The sequence below is a fragment of the Argentina silus genome (genome assembly GCF_951799395.1).
Source record: "Argentina silus genome assembly, chromosome: 4".
NCBI lineage: Eukaryota > Metazoa > Chordata > Actinopteri > Argentiniformes > Argentinidae > Argentina > Argentina silus.
Window position 1 is genome coordinate 9,898,743 of NC_139658.1, and position 20,204 is coordinate 9,918,946.

General features: G+C 42.2%; 3 protein-coding genes across 3 annotated transcripts in view; 1 reads left to right on the plus strand and 2 right to left on the minus strand.

Annotated features, from left to right (window-relative positions):
• The window catches only part of LOC310803566 (protein polybromo-1-like), a 13,480-nt gene extending 11,113 nt beyond the window's left edge, over positions 1–2,367 (minus strand). The window contains exons 1-4 of the mRNA XM_083668398.1: positions 2,311–2,367; positions 1,262–1,417; positions 933–1,030; positions 129–276 (exon numbers count right to left, since the gene is read on the minus strand). Coding sequence (XP_083524524.1) covers positions 129–276; positions 933–1,030; positions 1,262–1,402 — 387 coding nt within the window. The 5' untranslated portion in view covers positions 1,403–1,417; positions 2,311–2,367. The remainder of the gene's footprint in view (positions 1–128; positions 277–932; positions 1,031–1,261; positions 1,418–2,310) is intronic.
• Positions 2,368–3,283: 916 nt separating this feature from the next.
• On the plus strand, positions 3,284–7,853 carry wdr77 (WD repeat domain 77). Its single transcript, XM_083669276.1, has 10 exons — positions 3,284–3,606; positions 3,915–4,100; positions 4,260–4,401; positions 4,558–4,607; positions 4,739–4,809; positions 5,024–5,081; positions 5,679–5,750; positions 5,881–5,989; positions 6,190–6,258; positions 6,395–7,853. Exons 1-10 carry the CDS (start codon positions 3,498–3,500, stop codon positions 6,549–6,551), a joined length of 1,023 nt encoding a protein of 340 aa, XP_083525402.1. The 5' UTR covers positions 3,284–3,497; the 3' UTR covers positions 6,552–7,853.
• Positions 7,854–8,276: 423 nt separating this feature from the next.
• Positions 8,277–18,420, minus strand: LOC310803588 (uncharacterized protein). Its single transcript, XM_083668427.1, has 5 exons — positions 18,181–18,420; positions 15,888–15,976; positions 13,013–13,103; positions 10,589–12,590; positions 8,277–10,059 (listed from the first exon to the last, which is right to left on the minus strand). Exons 1-5 carry the CDS (start codon positions 18,257–18,259, stop codon positions 9,963–9,965), a joined length of 2,358 nt encoding a protein of 785 aa, XP_083524553.1. The 5' UTR covers positions 18,260–18,420; the 3' UTR covers positions 8,277–9,962.
• Positions 18,421–20,204: the final 1,784 nt, after the last annotated feature.

Below are 20,204 nucleotides of genomic sequence, written 5' to 3' on the forward strand. Positions count from 1 at the left end.
GCCCTAGGCCCAGGCAGAAAGTTTATCGTGGCGACTCCCACACAAAGAAAATCTACCCTCATGAAGAAAGGGTCATAAACGTTAGTTGTCAGGGGTGTTCTATACAAGTGCATTAGGCAGTATCATACCTTATAATATGTCTTTGCATTGTTGAATAAGAGCTGAAAGTCGCCAGTGAGCTGCTCCACATCGTCATACTCCTCCATCTTCAGCTTCTGTTGGATCTTCATCATGTCAATGGGCTGAGACACCACATGATAGTAGTCTGGTTGATTCCTTCAGGATTGAAGAGATGAGTCAATTCAACAACTGAGGCTTGTGTTTTTTAGCAAGTATGATGTTAAGGTATATACACTCACTGAAAACTTTATTAGGAACACCTGTACACCTTCTCATGGTGGAGGTGGTGTAATGGGGTGGGGAATGTTTTTCTTGGCACACTTTGGGCCCGTTAATACCAATCAATCATCGCTTGAATACCACAGCCTATTTGAGTATTGTTGCTGACCATGTGCATGCCTTCATGGCCACAATGTACCCATTTTCTAATGGCTACTTCCAGCATGATAATGCACCATGTCACAAAGCAAAAGTTGTCTCAAACTGGTTTCATGAACATGACAATGAGTTCAGTGTTCTTCAGAGGCCTTCCCAGTCACCGGATTGGAATCCAATAGAACACCTTTGGGATGTGGTAGAACGGGAGATTCACAACTTGAAAGTGCACCTGAAAAATCTGCAGGAACTGCGTGATGCAATCATGTCATCATGGACCAGTCAATGCCAGGAAGAATTGAGGCTGTTTTGAGAGCCCTACCCAGTATTAGTATAGTGTTCCTAATAAAGTGCGTGGTGAGTATATATATATACTGTATATATATATAATTATTATTTTTTACGAATTGTGTTAATCATCCTCTTCAGTCTTTTACCTTCTCTTGGGCGCTCTTATGAACAGCTCGCATAACATCCTGCCCTGATCGTCCTTATAATCTCTGATGGTGTTGTACAGTTCATGGCATACAGCAATCTGGGGGCAAAAACACGGTAATCCTTGATCAAGACATCAAAGACAAACACAAATGGTGCACAGACTACATGATTTTATACAGCGACTGTATGCATTTAGAATTGATATCATTCAGTTCATGGGAGTCACATTTTAGCTAAAAGTACAACTCCAACAATCAAGCACACAAAGGCAAGTATTTTGAAAAATTTCAGTTTCAAAGCAAAATCGTTTTATGTGTTGCCTACTTACTGGATCCACAGTGGGAATATTAGAGGTTCTTCTCCTCTTTCGACCCACTGAAGATGCAGACGATGAAGGCTGGCCATCGTCAAAGTCCCCCCCACTCACACTGCTAGAGGGGGACGTAGCCCTTCTCCTTTTAGAGCCCATGAGTGAAATGCCAACCTGAAAATAGGAAATTCCAAATCACACATTGCCGAAAAGTGAAATAAATATATATTTCTGTGATATTTTAAACTGACTTTCTTGAATGTGGCTGTAACTAAAGATCAACACATCAATAATAATACATACAATCATCCCAAACAGGTGGCGGCTGACTATGTGATTTTTATTATCTTTAATTTGTGATTTATTTTCATAAATCTGTCCTTCTCAGACAGGTGGAGTACTGATGGAAAGGTGAGGCGGTGTGTGGACAACAGTTGGCCAGATGCTGATTTGACAGGTGACAGTTGACCTGGCAACCATGGTCCCTCAGAACTAAAATATTCCTCATAGCTAATATTATATAACGGTTAGTTATCTTGGTAAATTATTGCTAATATGGATTTTTTTTATTATAGACAATTGCGCTTTTATTATACCACCATCATGGCATAATGCATGCATATTCAGCACCATTGTCTATTTGTTTGAAAAATAAATACAACCATATGCATTAGCAATATAAGTTATCAAGCATTAATATATGTTCTTGTTACTGAGGCTAACTTCTAGAAACCTAATTAAAGAGATTACCCATTTCAAGCAACATACTGGGCTAAAGGTGAATAGAAAACCCTCGGTCTCTCTTCAGCTGCTAAGATGATAGTGTCATACAGGGAAATAACCGTAGCCAACGAGCACAGCTGTAATTTCAGTGTTGACAATGAAGGCTAGCTGGCCTCATCCAGCTAGCTAGCTAGGTAGCTATGTATGGCTAACGTTGTCGGTCTGTCGTTAGCTATACCCATCATCTCAAGACTGTCTAGACACACAAAGACAACAATGTGAATAAAAAGCTTCATTTGAAAATGAAGGGATACTTCTGACTAAGACCGGATGCAAATGCCTACCGTTAGTCTCTAGAAAAATTCAAACCATTCGAGAAAGCTGTTAGATATGTGGAGAAATATCTTTGAAAATGTGCCAAGAATAAGCAGGCTGATGCTGGTCACTTCCGTGTCAAAATAAAAGTTCTAAATCATACGCGGGTGATAAAAATAAATGATTATTTCAAAAGACACTATTCATTCAAAGTAATTCCATAAGTAGGCACAAAATGAGAATGACTGGCACATTAACGTCCCGTATTAAGTGGGAATCCCACCATAACTAGTGTCAAAGCTGTGCATGGGCTTTTATTTTGGAGGGATATTCTAAACGTCACCACCTAATTGTTGCTAGTTTTGTACCCAACATCCAGAAAGGTGAATGTAAACTGGAATGCAGACTTCTCAGCCTTTAAACCTTGAGATCCACTACTGGATCACTTGCTGGAATATGCAAGAAGGGAAACACACTATTTAAACTCTCCATGAACCAAATGCTACGCTCACCACCTCTGTCAGGAATAAAAGTGTATGAATCCTAAAATGTTCATTTACTATGTTTTATATAATCTGTTTGCACAGTCTTTACACCACCATAGTAGGTTTAGGGTTAAGGCTAGGATCAAGGGTAGGATTAGGGTTAAGGCTGGCTAGGGCGAGGACTATTCTCGTTTGAATAAAATAAAATGTACTTCCATCACCAAATGTCATGGGAGGAATAGAGAGAGAGAGATAGAGAAAGAGAGAGTGTGTGTGTGTGTGTGTTCCAAGCTTGACAGTGCTAACAACTCATTATTTTCCACTCCACTTGAATTTTGAGACACAAATGATGACCATCATCATCATAGTACGAATAGAGAATAAAGTACAGCCAGATCATAGTTTTTAAAACCTAAAGTATAATCCCTTTGGTCAGACGTTGGTTGCAACAATTGCAACCTATTTGATAGAGCCAGCGCATGATCCGGAAGTGTTAGCTCCACGTGGTGCTGCTGTTTGCCGGGGTTCATTCAATCTTGTAAGAAAGATGGAGACAAAAGTTCTTGCTGTTGTCTAGCCAGGAGAATCTGTAACTAATCAAATCGAGCGCTATCACAGTAAAGGTGGGGTAAGATTAAGGAGCAAGTAATTGCTCTCAGTATCGGTATCAAGGATATACTATTTGAATTGCACAGACGAATTTCAGTGAATCTGCCAGCTACGTTGTTTGGATGAAAAGTACCGTGAATACCAGTATGATTAAGGAAAACCGATGGAACATACCCCCAAATGCCCCCGCGTGCATGGAGAAACATTTGGACTCGGCGCAGTACAGGGCTGGTACGTAATGAATGGTGGAGCAAGTCAATCCAAACATAGCCCAGTAGCTTATTAGCTAGCCCAGCTTCTAACCACGAGCTAACTTAGTAAACGTAGTCTGCCTCATACTAACACGTGGTGTCACTAAATCAAGAGTGTGATGATCACAGATCATGTTTACATTTGATCAGAGGACTTGAATCAAGGTGACAGGGAAAAGCACATGACACTGAGTTCACTGTCCAAATTGACAAGCTACCTAGCGAGCTATCTACGAAGTAGCTAATAATTGAAGATCCACAATATTTATCTCTTTTCCTCCCCACAAGATGGCAGCCTGCTGCTTGGGGCCTCCAGTCTTACTGGCAGGTGCTGGCTAGGTTCCATCTGGGTATACAGTGACCCCAAGCAGTCTCCCAATGAGGGTTTCTGCAAGGCTGGTGTGCAAACCGAGGCGGGCGTCACAGAGGCAAAGTGGGTGTCTCAGAAGGCTGTACTTGTTGCTTCAGACTCTGGTAAGTAGCTAATATGCCCCAGGAATGTTCTCCATGGCAATGAGATTCATGTTGCCTCAACGTGGTTATTGCCCTGTTGCAAGGGCCACACTGAACCATTAGGTATGCAGTACCTCTGACTTATCTCTGGAGTCTGACTTGTCTTCTGGGTGTTTGTAGGAGCTGTGGAGCTGTGGGAGTTGGCAGAGGATGAGCGCTTGCTGGTGAATCGGTTCAGTAAACATGAGCATGACAACATGGTGACCAGTGTGAGCCCAACTGCTGATGCAAGCCAAGCTGTCAGCAGCAGTATGGACTGCCGGTCAGTTTTTTGGTAGTTTGTTGTGTGTACACACACACCCACACACACACACACACACCTATCTGCAAACACAACAGCTTTAGGATGTGTTGCAGACATTGATATTTTGATGATACCTCTGTTCAGTGCCTCTTTGTTTTTCCCTCTCCGTTGTAGAATCAAAGTCTGGGACCTTAATCAGGAGTCAGTGATCAGCACATATAATGGTAAGGGAACTTGAAGGACTTAAATGAATGATCACAATTCATAAGTGAACCTAATACCCTTGGAGTGCTTCAAACAGTCATGTTTATGTTTATATTGCCAGTATAAGCATCTACCTTGTCTCATTCCCCAGCTCACTCTAAGCCAGTGACTTGTGTGTCCTGCAGTCCAACAGATGACAACCTATTCCTCTCCTGTGGCCTGGTAAGAGCCTAGAATCATTAGGAGGTTGTTTATATTAATCATCACTTAATTTTGAGTGAGTTGTGTTTGCATTGTCTATCTTGTACTCTTTTGTATGGAGGATACAGTACATTGTAGTATACAACGGCAATCACCCTGTTCTGTTGCACCTGTATGAATGAAAGTGCTCTCAGCCGTCTCTCATTTATGTTTCTCTTCACTCCCCACCCCTCAGGATGGCCGGCTGCTGCTGTGGGACAGGAGGAAACCCACCAAACCTGCCTCCCGCATAGGTGAGCAGAACCAGAACCTGGGTAAACTGAATGGCAGGGGGCAGTAGGATTTTGTGCTTTTGTCACTGTGCCATTTGCTAATGTGATAATGCAAATGTACATAGACCTGTGTTTTCAATGGATTGTCAGCTTGTCTTGTAGTTTTTCAAGATATGGTTCATAGCTTGGGTTTTAAGGCTCTCTGGTATTCCTTTGTGAAAAGAGAGTTTGTTTAAGATCTCTGTGATAAATTCGTACTAACATTAAACAGACTTCTTAACTAAACAAATGTTCTTTTTCGTAATGTTTGCCGTTTGCTTAGCAAACTTCTTCCAATGATCCGAGTCAATTCAATAAAGGTGTGTTGGGACAATATTTGAAAATAAACCTCTACTCCAGATTCAAGAAGACATTGCTCTTGACAACTCTTTAGTTGAGTTTCCAAACTCCATAGCATACCAACCAAGGTAGTGATTCGGTATCTATTACATATGAAGTGAAATGGAAAGCGTAATTCAGTATGTATTTTCATGTCTCAATGTAGTGTTAGGCTAGTGCATGTTGTTAGTATGCAAGTGATTATTTTCAACTGAATTTGTTGGTTTGATTCTGTCTCAGATATAGAGTCCCCCAGCTGTTGCCCTACCTCATTGACCTGGCACCCCAACCACAGGAGCACAATTGCCTACGGTAAGGAGCGGTGGAGCGTACTACATTTCCCATGATGCATAAATGTCTAAGCACCTAATTGTTCCAAATGATCAGCCTATCAGGCTTTGACAATAGATCTTTTTTTTTAATGATGATTCTCGTGTTTCAGGTGACGAGCTGGGACGAGTGTCTCTTAGAGACATCCAAGGGACCGAGGGAGCCCAGACACAGAGCACCCACAGCCGCAGGGTCACCGGCCTAGCCTTCTCCTCACACAGGTAAACGTCAGCTCACCTCAGACATGGCCCACAGGAACTAATAAGGTCACACAATCTCTCTCACAGATAAGAATACAAGCTAACATTGGCTAACACAACACCTGTAGGCCTATCATTTAAAATAATCAGGACAAGTGGCATGTTTTTTGTTTGTCAGACTGAGCTAACATAGTACAATTGATTCTTGCCCTCTACCACAGTGCCCCCCTGCTGGCCTCCGTCAGTGATGACTGCTCCCTTGCTGTGATGAACTCAGAGCTGAAAGAAGTGTAAGTGGCAAGCCGGTCTGACACACAGTTGACCTGAGAAACTATTTCACTAATGTAAAACATTCATATGACATGTTCATATGACATCCGTGTCATTCACCACTGTTCCTGATGTCATTTTGTTCCTCTTCCCCAGAATGAGGGACAGGAGGCACCAGGATTTCGCCAGGGGTGTATGCTGGGCCCCTGCTGGCTCTGACACACTCACCACCGTGGGCTGGGACCACCAGGTCCTCCACCACACTGTGGGACAGACCACACCTGCCACCGGAGACTCCACGTCCCCACCATAAGCCCCCCAGCCTGTGAGGGGGTGTAGGGAAGGGTTTGGGGTGGGGGTGGGGTTATGGGTTAAGGGTTAAGGGTTAAGGGTCTCCACATTACCTGTATAAAGCCAGAGCTGCTCTGTGTGGGGATGTTTGGGGTGAGTATGGGAAGTCATTATCCACTGCGCTGGAATTGGGAGCAGGGCAATGTAATGACAGATAAGTTCTTCCAATCCTGGACTCAATGTCCCCCTGTCTGTGCAGGTTATCTTTCCACCTGATCTCTAAGCAATTATCTTAATTATAGGCATGACATAACCTCATTTGCCATGTTTGTTTGTTCCTGTAAAAGGGAATTAAGGGACACTAGATAAGACCGTCAAAATTAAAAGAGATGTGCAAAAATATTGTTTCAGAATTCACTCTCCTGTTGAGCACCAGTATTCTTAGAGATTGGGAAACTAATCAAATTTATCAGGCTAATATACTCATGTGAGCTCACCTCCATTGAAACCTTGATGGTTCAACCTAGGATACTGTGTTACTGTACGTGCCTGTCTGAGAGTAGTGAGCCACTAGCCCATGAGCTAACAAGATTACAAGGGTGATTTGGACTTGTCAGCTGCAGTTAAATTGGTACCATGTCTCATTCAAGGATTCTAAAATATGCAGTGAACTAGAACGACCTGATCTAGATCATACCTACACAACCAGTGTCATGGGCAAATAGTTTTCCTAATCAAACACTTTGGTATATTATCCAGGTAATGCTTTAATATTAAGGTTGCCTTTGTAAAGGGTTTATAAGGGACCTGTATTACTGAATTATGAATCAGAATAAAAAGTTCCAAGTCACTTGTTCTGTTGCTTTACAAATAGTAAGCTTGTGTGTAGACGTGCTATTAAGTCAATTTTTATAAATGCATTGACCAAATGCTTATAATGTGCATACCGACTTGTAAACCCTTTACTATATGGAGATAACCTTAATCTAAAGTGTTACCATTATCATTGAATCTGCCAAAGTGTCTTTAAATGGCTGTAAATATGACAAAATTGAATAAATCTTCATTGCATTGCTTCTAGACAAGTGCTAGACATTCTATATTCCCCCTCCAATGGCACTTGTTTTCTTTTAATGTTGTCATCTCTCACAAGCCTACACAGTCCCATTAAGTACTGTACATTAACTGTATGGTTTTGTGTACACAAGACCTCTCCTTGGATTGTGTGTACATGTGTGGTGCTTTCAGGAAGTCTGAGGAGTGTAACTGACAAACTGACATTATCAATTTGTTTCTCCATCCTTCAATAAAGTTTGTCTCTCTATGTTGTCATGTTGCTTCTTGTTGTTTTGGGTTTTCGCAAACCTACACACAAGTTTTACTCTGCTTTAAAGTCTTTAGTAAGAAATATTCTCAGACTATAATTGATAAATGTATGAATTCATTAAAGATCTGAATGTATTACTGAATGTCATTGTCATCACAATTTAAACCATACACATACTGCCATAAATGTACATGGTTAAGGCAAAACAACACAAAGAAGTAACCACCAAGTGCATGCACTTCAACTTTTACATTTACATTAGAACGTTTGCCATTTAGCAGACGCTTTTATCCAAAGCGACTTACAACAAGTACATTTGTCTAAAGTAAGTGAATCATCTATATATCAGTCATTCAAAAAAAATCTATGCTAGGATCAGGGGCCATTGGCAGTCACAATAAGAAGCCAGAAGAAGAAGGATTACTTTTGTATTCTTTTAATTGTATTATTAACAGTAGAGGAACTGTACAGAGGGGTAGTGGGGGTTGAAGAGGCCTTTAGGAGGGACAGTCAAGATGTAGACTAAAGAGATGGATCTTCAGTCTATGGCAGAAGATAGGTAGTGACTGCAGTCCTGACAGCAGTGGGAAGCTCGTTCCGCCACCGGGGCGCCAAGACAGTGAAAAGCCGTGACTGAACAGCGCGACCACTGCATCCTCGTAGAGGCGGCGGTGCCAGCCGGGATGAACAGAGTGATTGGGCAGGAGTTTGGGGGATGACCATTGCTTGCAAGTAGGGAGGGGCTGTTCCCTTTACCTCCCGGTAGGTGAGCACCAGTGAAGGGTGCAGGGAATTGTTGGATAAGATTAACATCACATGAAACACACATTAAAAAAGGTGATCCCATTTCCATTGTATTTTAAAAGAGATGGTTGTTAAAGATCACTTTATATGGTGTTTTCTTCTTGACAGCGCATTATTGGAGTTGGAAATGGCACAACCATCATAGTTAGTTAGGTATAGTCAGGAAACATCAACACTGATATTCTCTGTGCTCTTCACCTTTACCAAGTTGACCAAACAATTTTACATGTTTTCTTAAACCACAGTATATTTATTTTCTGAAAGTGAACAACTTGGTTGATATACAGCCACAATAGCTAAAGAACATGATGTCCCTTACTGTACACACACAAAATGCATAGACTAAATAAATAAAGTCTATTATCTTATAGTTTATCGCCTATAGACTATAGAAGATCAAAACCAGCTAATGGTTTTCTGACTTGCCTGCTTTTCAAATTACCGGTAATTGAAGTAATCAATGGTATTGGTCATTACCATATATCTATACACAACTGAAGTAGACAATAAAAGGTAACAGTGATAATAAGCATACTTTTACAATTACATCATCCATACAGCATAAACACTATACATGTTGAATTCATTGTACAATGTTTTCTCTACATTCAAATAATTTTTTGATGTGTAAATACATTATATACAAGTACTAGCCGTCACAAAGATAACATAGAGTAATCTGTTATTTTGCAATGTGCCAAACATGAAACATATCCTAAGACATTTTTTAAAACACCCTTTTAATACATGAGGGTTTTTTTTTATAATGCACCCCCTTCATGTAGTGCATGAAGCTTCTGTTATGAAAGGCTAGCAAAAACACGTTTTTACAAAAACAACCTCATCAGCTTTTAATCTATTAGGTCTGTGACTTTTAATCTAAAATCCAGTGGTTGAAACAAGGCAATGTGTACTCATATACTGATTAAAACTGCAGCAGTCAAAGATATTGTTGAAAGCAGTCCCCTCATAGTCCATCCACTCCTTAGACTTTGGCACTTGGATAAAAGGCATGGAACTATTTGACACTGTTCCTCTGAAGATTAAGTAAGCAACATGATCAGATTCCTTTGCTATGGCACAGCAAACAAGTTGGTTTTCTTTTCCTTTCTCCAGTGGCTTGGTGAAAGCATCCCTATGAAGTGCTTTTGGTCTCCTTAGTTATATTAATTTTTAGCAGTAAGTTGGCTGTGCTGCCTCTCGGGTGTCCTGGATAGGAACTGTATGTACAGTATATGTGGTATATTTTAAACGTTTAATCAACATGAAGAGACAATGTCTATATTTGTTGTTGGCTCCTCATTAGGGGTCTCCTTTGTTGACAACGGTGATTGGTTGTTTCGTTCCAGGTCGTACTTGGAAGGTCGTGCCAAAAGGCTGCTTTGACTGTGTGCCATTACTGTTAGAAAGAATGTATAATAATCATGATCGGTGAACTAACAAAATTGCATTCAGCTCTGAGATGTGGCTCAGAGCCGACAAAATCTCAACAAACACTGGAATCCAGTGAACAAATTGTCCAGTTAAAAGCATATTTTCAAGCTTGTAGCATTTAAAGCCACAATCCCTATTTCCCAAAAACAATAAAGCATCAGCCCCACCACATAGAGCTGAGGGATGGGGTTCGAGAAATGTTACCACTGTCAAATTCATAGACAGAACTCAGAACTAAAGAGCTTCAAACTGTTTGTTTATGTTCCTGTTGTTTGTAAACATTGAAGTAAAATAGCCTTATATTTTGGGTTATTATGGGGTAAGACAATAGAAACAATGGGTATATATCATAAACCTATACACCCAAAAACGGCTTCACAAATGACTGATTGTGGATTTAATAATAAGACTCTTTAGGGAGTCAAAAAAGGCCAAGCTATATGGTATTTTTGGCAAATCAGACATCAGTGGAGGACAGAGAAAGTAAGACCTACCTGGTGGTTGCTTTTGATGACAAGGACAAATCCTGAGCTTTCTTGGCAACTTTATTCTCCAGCTCCCGCATGTCCAGGCTTTGTGTTTGAACAGGCAGAGTGGAAGTCTTGCTCTTCGGCACTGCTCTGGGAGCAATGGAGAACTTGGTCTCCTCATCAGACAGGGGAGTGCCCCAATCATCAGTACTACTTTCAGTCTCCTTCATAGGCACCATTTTATGGTCCATCTCCAACATCTTCTTCTGTAGGATGCTCAGGAGGGTGGCCTGGCTGGCTGAGAGGGAGGCAGGTGCTTGGGAAGGGGGCGCTTTGGGTTTGTTCTGGACTGGCAGCTTAGGCTTGACCTCAATGTCAGGAGGCAGGAGTTTGGGAGGACTTGGAGGTTTAGGTTTGGGGGGAGGGGTGGGTGTGGGTGCTTTAACTGGAAGGACAGAGCCGGGAGTGGGGGGTAGGACCTTCTTTTGGGGAGGGTCAGGTGGAGGTGAGCTGGGGGGAGACTCCACACTGTCGTCCTGATCATCAAAGTTTGCAAATTCTGGAGGGGGAGGAAGTAGTGCCATGCATAACTCCTCCCCGTTCTCTTCATCACGGACGCAGACGGAGGGTGATGGACCTTGTTCTGCACTCTGCTTCCCAACAGCTAGACTGGAGGATGAACTTCTAGAAGTGGACAGGAGACCCCGAACTGGATTTGTAGGTGGTGGCTTCTCCCCTACCAACGCAGTGCTTTGGGGTGGTCCTGGAGTCTGGGGTGGTCCTGGAGTCTGGATCATCACTGTGGGCTCAACTGGGACCACAGAATTAGGTCTGTCTTGTGAAGTAAGTGAGGAGGATGATGTAGACCTGGGGATAACAGTAAAGGAATTGGGTCTGGATTCACTGGGCTGGATGCTCGCTGTAGTGGACTCACTTTTCTTGGAGCTGTTTTCACGGGACAAAGAAGACCTGTGCTTATCACGCTCCTTCGCAGCCATGAGGAGAGCCAAGGGGGAAGTCACCGCACCCTCCCTCGCCCCAGTGACCTCATTACTCTTTAGGTGGCGCAGTTTGCGTTCTAGTAAAGGGCTGTAATTTTTACTATGATCTGGAGAATCCTGCAGCTTCACCTGGCTAGCCTCTGAGCTTATAGTGGCAGTGGACACCTTCGAAAGATTGGGTGAGGCTATAGGGGGGGTTTGAGCAGGTTTGTCGATAACTTGTGGTGTTGGTAATGATGGAGGTTCCACTTTGACCTCCTTCTGGGTCTGGCATTTGGAGGGTTGACCAGGGAGAGTGGCTTGCAAGTTCCTCTTTAATTCCTGCAGGTCTTTCTCCAGCTGGTTGCCAGAGCTGTTTCTCCGGGCTGGCTTGGCTGGTGGACCCTCAGAAGGGACTTTCCCATTGACCTGGACAGGAACAGTGACTGAGTCAGTAGACCCAGAGTCCTGCAAGAGGAGGATTTGCTTGGGCCTCTCACGGTCTATCTGTACTCCCAGGATGGTGGTCTTGGGAACACTGTAGAGCTTAGCAGTGTTCTGGGGATTGAAGCTAGAGGGTGTCTGGACTGGGGGAGCTGGGGCAGGAGCCTGGGGGGGTCCATCCATGATGGAGATGGAGGACAGCCTCATAGGCTTCGGAGGAGGGCCCTTCAGGGCTTTATGGGGGGTCATCTGTTGCCTGTCTGTCGGGGGCTGTGGAGGTGCAAATGGTGGTGGAGTAGAAATGGGAAAAGAGGAAGTAGAAGTACTAGATGACGTTGAAGGGGGCTTCGGAGGGGCCATGGGTGGGGGTTTCAAGAAGGTGAGGTCCTCGTCCTCCTCAGAAGGAGCAACTGACGGAGGTTTTGGAGGGGCCATGGCGGGAGGCTGAAGGGATGCCAGGTCACCAAGGAAGTCTGGTGGAGGGACGAACTTAGATGGAGGGGGTGGGGGTGCCATGGACGGGGGAGGTGGGATGAATATTTCCCCCTCCACCAAGTCAGGTACAGATATAGCTGATCCATTGGACATTCGATCGCCATTAACTAAAAACACGAGAGAGAGAGAGAGAGAGAGAGAGAGAGAGAGAGAGACCATCAGAAATTCAACCAACATATAATGATGATTGATAAAATATTCACTTTGGTTACAGTAGGCCAGATTTGTAGTTAAATGTAAGCCTTTCAAAAATATGTGTTCTCTTCCCTGCCAACATGCTTGCCATTGCATATGGCTGCTTAGATGTTTTCTAAAGTGTTATTGTGCAACACCTTGGACAAACATTAACCTGCCCTATATTTAAAGGCCTTTATGGAAACGCTCAATGAGTTTGTGCTGAACTGTGATCAATCAACTGGATTCGTCTGAAACCAGCAGTTCCCGGGAATGTAAATTATTGAACAACGGGCTTTACTATGGTAAACACAAGACAGATATTTGTGGAGGTTGTTAGAAGACTGAGCCTCACCTGAACCATTGAGCTTTGGTCCGTTGAAAGGGGGGAGGATAGGGACTTTGGGTGTTGGGACAGCGAACCCTTGCACAATGTCAGAGGAGGACTGTGGGAAATAAGAACAAAAAACAATGAGACTATTGACATATGGTCTCAGCTCAGAGATCCACCATAGAGGTTGTTAGAGGAACTGATATGCTTGGTGCTCTAAGATAAATCACCCCTCTATCTGCTGAGACAATGCAAAAAATAGATCGCGTAACAGCTCACAGTGAACCAACCAGTTTTCAAAACTATTTTCTGCACTCGTGATGTGCTTTGGAGTAGGTTAGCATGTTTGATGACCACACTGACACAAAAACTGTTAATGTACATTGTCTATGTTAAACAAACAGGTGAACCTGTGCGTCAGTGTCCAAGTGGTGTCAATTACCAAAAGCACAAAGGAGAGCACCTGAAATTGAAAAAGCTTTTCATCACAAATTCCATTTATTCTAATCATACTCTGCGTCTCAATCTTTTTGGAGTCATTTTTCATGAGGGCAAAAGCCTCCTTGTGCAGAATAAGGCCAAAGGATCTGTTACACAGCCTTAGTGGTCACTAAGCACCCACACTTGATAACTTGAAGTATTATATAATAACGCTGCATATCAGGGAGGCTGGTGGAGGCAGAAATCTGAGGACAGGCTCATTGTAATGCATGGAATGTAATAAGGAATCTGTGGTATCAAACAGATACCATTCCTCATTCCATTCTATGCGTTACAATAAGTCCGTCCCACGATGTCTACCTCCACCAGTCTCCCCAGCAGCATAGAGTATAGCCTCCTTACACAGAGCATAGTTTAGTTAGATACACTGTATGGATATTTACTAAAATGTATCTGTTATTGAAGTTAATTGATGTCACGCATGCCTAGACCCTTAGAAGGCCCAGAAGGCCTGTAGCTTTAGAGCCTATTTTCAGAACTGCATTTCTGAGCCACACACATTTATGTATCATCCACACTCAAGGTGGGCATGGCATTGTTTGTTACCACACCTTTTCTCTTCACGTCAGCATGTGTTAAGCCTGCATGACTGCCACTGTGAAAAGGGCTGTGCCGTCACGTTGCTGTCTGTGCAACTGACTGTTCTCATCACAGCCCAAATGCCGCTACAAATAAACACAGACTGTGTTTACACAACCCAAGCCCTGCAGACAGAACATGGCGTATGCCCCTACAGAGCTGATGTTGTTGGGGTCACCCTACCTAAGGATAGGAAATCACTCCAGACGACGACCAAAGGACATCTTGATTAGTGTATCTGACTCCTCATGCAGGTCACGAGGGCTTCCAATTCAGCCAAGCAATCCAAGGTAAAACTCTGTTACACATTTATACTGTAGGGTGTAATCAAGATACAGACCATGGCCTTGTTATGATGATCAAGTCACCCAGGACTTGTTCTGTTTACATAGAACATTCACAAGGAAGGTACACACAATACCCAGAGTTCAGACAGCCGACACACAAATAAAGGCCTCTACATGCTTCTGCGTCACTTGTACGACTAGTATGCGGTTCGCGTTGCTCAACACTGTCGCAAGCACTCTGTCATTCATACTTCTGCGTAGCCTATGCACAGCGGTGTCATGTTCTCTAGATAGAACACACATATTTGGCTTTCATATTATCGATTACCTGACCCCTGGTTGCGTTGTTGTCGATGACGCATGAATCAGCCTTAACAGACACTCATCAGAGGTAATATCAAGCCAGGGATTTGTATAAAGGAATCGGTGCAACAGGTTTCCTTTTCTCAGAACCCTAAATGACACAGTATTTTACTGTATCTATGGGAACTGAACCACCTGTCTTATGTCATGTCTCATCATAGGAACAAACAGGCAGATCCTTGCAAAGGCATGAACATTTCACAATGGGTGTGGCATTTTATGTAGTTTCTGATGCCAAATGGCTTAATTTCTTCTGTTTCTTTCCTTTTCTCTGTGAGTCACTTTCATCCATTGTGAAAGCCAGAGTAGTCCAACCCATGTTGTCATGGGTGTGCCACATCCAACCATGCCAAGGTGCAGTCATAGGAAACTCCCCCATTCTGAAGTGTGTTAGCAATAGCGAAAAATCATATTTTGCCTCGGCCTAAGACTTAACATCTTAATGGAAGCTCTCAAACGTCCAGATACAGCAAGACTTCACCAGATCAACTACAGGGACACCAAACTGAATCAAGGATAAATGAGTCCATTAACATCAGCCAAGGTCAAAGATTGTGTGAACCAAGATGTCATTCTCATCATCTGATCCTATATTGATGATTATGCTTAAAGACCTGAATGAATATCCATGATCAATAAAATAAATCTACATCATCAATAAAGCATCAGTTCCCTACCACATTTTGGCTTAGATCCCATCAAAACCAGATCAACCATAACCCTAAGCCTAACCCACACAAACTAATTGAAATTAGTACTTACAGTAGTATACTAATAGCTTGCAATTATGACAGAGTTACACCCTATACATCTGAAAAACCTGTGCAAGTGTAAAGTGCTGACAGGTTGTGAGTAATCTTGTTCCCAGACACTTCCGCCCTCGGAAGGTCTTATGGACCAACTTGTCAAATTTGCCGTTCATTTACTCAATAGAAAGATCAGAAGAAACTCCTGACCCATAGCCATTGGCTTTACCTCCAACATCACTAACCCTACACAACGTTTTACCATATATTGTATCAACATCACATGATGTAGGTTTTATTACAGTGTCCACCACCACCAAACATGTGCTTAAGTTTCAATTTCAGTTTTTCTTATAAATAGACATGAGCATTGATCAGCTGAGGATGTTTCCACACACATCATGTAGAGTTACTTAGACTTACCGTGTAGTGCTTGACTGTTGGTCTGAACCGCACCTTGGCAGTACCTGATTCAGGTATATTTGATGCATCCAGCACCAGCTCCACATTATCTGAGAAAACAAACAAACAAGAACATACTTATTTAGTCTGAGTTGCAGTACCACTGAAAGTCCATACTGTGACGAACCTGTAGCAAAAATGTTAACAACACAACAGTCAAACAATGTTGAACATGAGAGGAAACCCAACAGGTCTACCATTGAAACAATCAACCAGGCAGCATACCTCTGTAATTACAGTTACAGTCTAGTTAAAATGAAAGGTTGAAAGGTCTTCACTGACTGTCTCTTGTTGACAGCAAAATTACTTTTGTAGTTGAAAAATTCTACATTCTGTTTCACCATGTTCTACAAATGTAAGCCTACCGTAATGGTGATGTTGTTGATCATCCACGGAATTAGACAGTCAAGAATAAGTCAAGAAGAGCAACAGTGTGAAGTGTGTAGTTATTTGGCAATAATACCTATCTCTCCTGATGTCCACAATTTGTTCCAGTGATACTAGAAGCAACACAGGATCACTTTTCAAGTCATAGAAGTGAGATGCAAGACCCTTCATAATGTGAGGAGCCAATGGTCTGTTGTTCTCCCTGTCATGAGTGGTTGCAGCCCATGTTATTCTAGACATGGCTCTTGGACAGAGGTGGGTTGTCATAGAAATAGCACTGAAACAGCGACACAGGTATTAACTATGTGTTCAACCATTTGCTCTCTCCTTTAACAACTTAGATAAATAGACAAACCAGGCTAGGCATGAAAGCAATTTGGTGTCCACTTAAAAGATAAGAAAAAACTTCCCTGCAGCTATTATACAAACACATTATAGTTCAAAAGATTTCCACAGAGAAAAGTAACTTTACATCTCTGTCAGTCATGCTCTGTCAGGCACATCACTGCAAAATAACTAACCAATGATAGAAATGCCATTGAGAAGCTGCTTGGCGCTGAGGCTTGGGTCATGCTCAGTGCTCACATGTCTAGCACTGAGACCTAAAAGAATTCTGGAGAGGACTCAAGGCTAGGAGTAAATGTGATTTTACTCTGTCACCTAAAGCATAGATACAATACAATAACTGTAGTTTTTTTTTTTTTTTGTGGAGTGGTAGGTAAGTGTCAGCACTATCCACATCACCTGTCAAATAATAAAGAAACAAAGACAGTATTTGCTATGGCTATTGGCTATGACATTGGGAGCTGAGTTGAGGAGTTGTTTGTGCAGTCTTTGTTCAGTTCACTCTGATGCAGTTTTGAGTTGAGTGATTGCGTGCGTCCTCTGTCCTGTGCTTGCGTGATCTCTCAGGACAGAATCATCACATTGATTTACATGCATTAGAATGCCCTGAGAGCCAACCACTAACTGAACAACGTTTTAAATATGGAAGCAATTGGAGCAATTGGAGCCCATTGTAGTGGTTTAGGAGGGTAGTGTTGACTGTGTATCTCTGGCATGGGAAACTCTTCCCAGAGGAACACAAAGACATTTCCCTATTGAGCGCCTGCCTGATTTAAATATACAAATGTTCCATCATGGGGCATATGTTTGCACGGCAACCTCTCGATATTGTTTCCTCTAAAGACCTTATCAAAAGAATAGTCAACAATGATCAATTCAATGCTAAATATGTTAGACTGTCCCAGACGTATGCGACTTGAAACATTTCATGAACAGAGGACTACACAGCAAGACAGCCAGAACTCTGGGGGGATCCTAACAGCAGGAACAAGTGATTGACTAGCTTACAAGAATATGAAGTACAGCATCGATGATAAATTATTATCATCATTAATAAGACAACCTTGTTTTGGTCATTTAATTTAACTAAATACACTATTCTGGAGAAGTCACCAGTAGAAAGTCTTTCTTCAGTCTTGCATAGCCTTTAAAACAGACACAATATTCAACCATGTGTGGAAATATATGACCATGTCCGCTTAATAGATAATAGTTGAAGGCCTATCTGCGACATAAGACTATATTACCAAATGTTATTGCGCTAATAAATGTCACAGGTCTTTTGTGCAGTAGATATAACCTCATTCAGCCTATATTGTTTAAGTGTGAAATGTATTTTAATTTTGACCACTGCCATATTCAAAGACGTGATTGGTCACCAAACATCTGTCACCGTAACAAGTGCAAAGGTCGTGCGAGTCGTAGGAGAGAGAAAAAAACAGAGTTGAAAAATATTTTTCATTTTTTACGTTTTTAGATTTGAACGTTATTAGTAAGTGACCAAAAGACTGTAAACACTCACCCATCTCCTTCATTTTAATGTTGGTGTCGAAGAGAGATTGGCTCTTTCGACCCAAAAAATTCAACGTTCCCTTTTTCATGTTTATGTCCTACAGGTGTCCAGTTCCAAAAGAATCGTTAATACATGACGTTTGGAGGAGCTTTCAGGACCAAGCGTCAAAAACGTATTAATCTACTCATTCGGGTTTACGACAGGTGCATTACAGATTCCTTACTGATTTCGTGTAAACTTCGAGGGAAAGAGAAAATGGCCTCGAAGCACCCGCCTACTCCACTTTCCCTGTACCTCCCTCTTTTGTACGCCGACAGGTGAGGCAGATAATTCAACATTCATCAAACCCGCCTGCCAACAAGCGCACCCACCCAGGCTTATGAGAGCAACATTCCAATATCATTCACGTCTGACAAACTGTCCCTCCACCTTCATCGAGTAGAGACTATGTCTCATAGTGGGTGGAGTGCTTTCCAAACTCGGCCGATTCTCTCCATGGGCTTGTCTGAGTGAAACAACATTATTTCATAAGAATGATGATGTCACAAGTCTACTTTGTTTTCTCAAGATTGAGGCAATGAGTCAGTTAAAATAGTTGTTCCCAACCACATAGACATGCAGTATACATTTACATTTATGGCATTTAGCAGACTCCTTTATCCAAAGCGACTTACAACAAATACATTTGTTTAAGTAAGTGAAGTCATCATAAGATAAAGTAATCAATGCTCGGACCAGGGGCCATAGGCAGTCAAAATGCTAGAAGAAGGATTTTTTATTTTTATTAATAGGAGAGAAACTTGTACAGGGGGGTAGTGGGGGTGAAGAGGTCTTTAGGAGGGAGTATACTGTAAGGCCATGCCCTTCAACTGCTTAAACTGAGCATGATGTTTCTGTGTTGTAGTTGTGGGAGTGTGATTGCGTAACAAGAGTTTTTTGATGATTAGATATTGGTTTCCTCCATAGAACCAGTTCTGTCAGTAGCAAGGATTGTTCTGGTGTGTTTCAGTGGTTTTCCTTCCTTTGGCCTGTTGTGGCAGAGCACTGTGTTAGAGCAGAGAAGCTCCTTTAGCAACAGATTACTACAATCACATTGCACTAAGGAGCGGTATAGGAGTATCTTTTCTGCCTGCCGCAATAAGACTGTACAATTCCTCCTCCGGCTGGCTCGATCGGGGTGGTCAGAGTCAGGCTGGGGGATGTTAAATCATACTGGACTGTTCTTACTGTATATAATGTTTCCAGGTGTCTATTTTATTCTATTATTCTATTCTATTGTCACTTTATTTTGTTGTTGTTGTTGTTTGTGATGTGAGATGCTGTAACACCTTAATTTCCCCTCGGGGATCAATAAAGTACCTATCTATCTATCTATCTATCTATCTATCTATCTATCTATCTATCTATCTATTGTGGTATCGTATCACAGCTCATGGCTTGGTATCCATGGTAACAACCTTCTCTTATAAGAATAACACTATATTCTTCATAACACAGACAACTAAGATAGATAGATAGATAGATAGATAGATAGATAGATAGATAGATTGATAGATATAGACAGACAAACAGGCAGGCAGACAGACAGACAGACAGACAGACAGACAGACAGACAGACAGACAGACAGACAGGCAGGCAGGCAGTGACTTGGGTGGTAGCAACATTAAGAGACACAGCTACAACAATACTGTGTCCAGTGAATCTGGACACCTTTGTTTGATTGTATGGGTATTCCCTAAATCCTATTACATCAATTATCTAAAGCAGGAGAGACATGTGACCCAGGTAAGCAGGCTAATGCAAAGACATGAGAGCCTTGCCTAAAGAGGATCAGGAATCCTCTCACTACATCACCCACACACACACCCACACACACCCACACACGTCTCTGATGGCCTCTGGCTTTTACAGTAAGAGATCACTGGATTAAATACTGCTGCTGTTAAGTAGTAACAGTAAACAGAACGCTAGCTGGTTAGCCTCGAGCCATCCATACCAGGTATGCTGGGAGCATATGGAATTCATGGGAGGC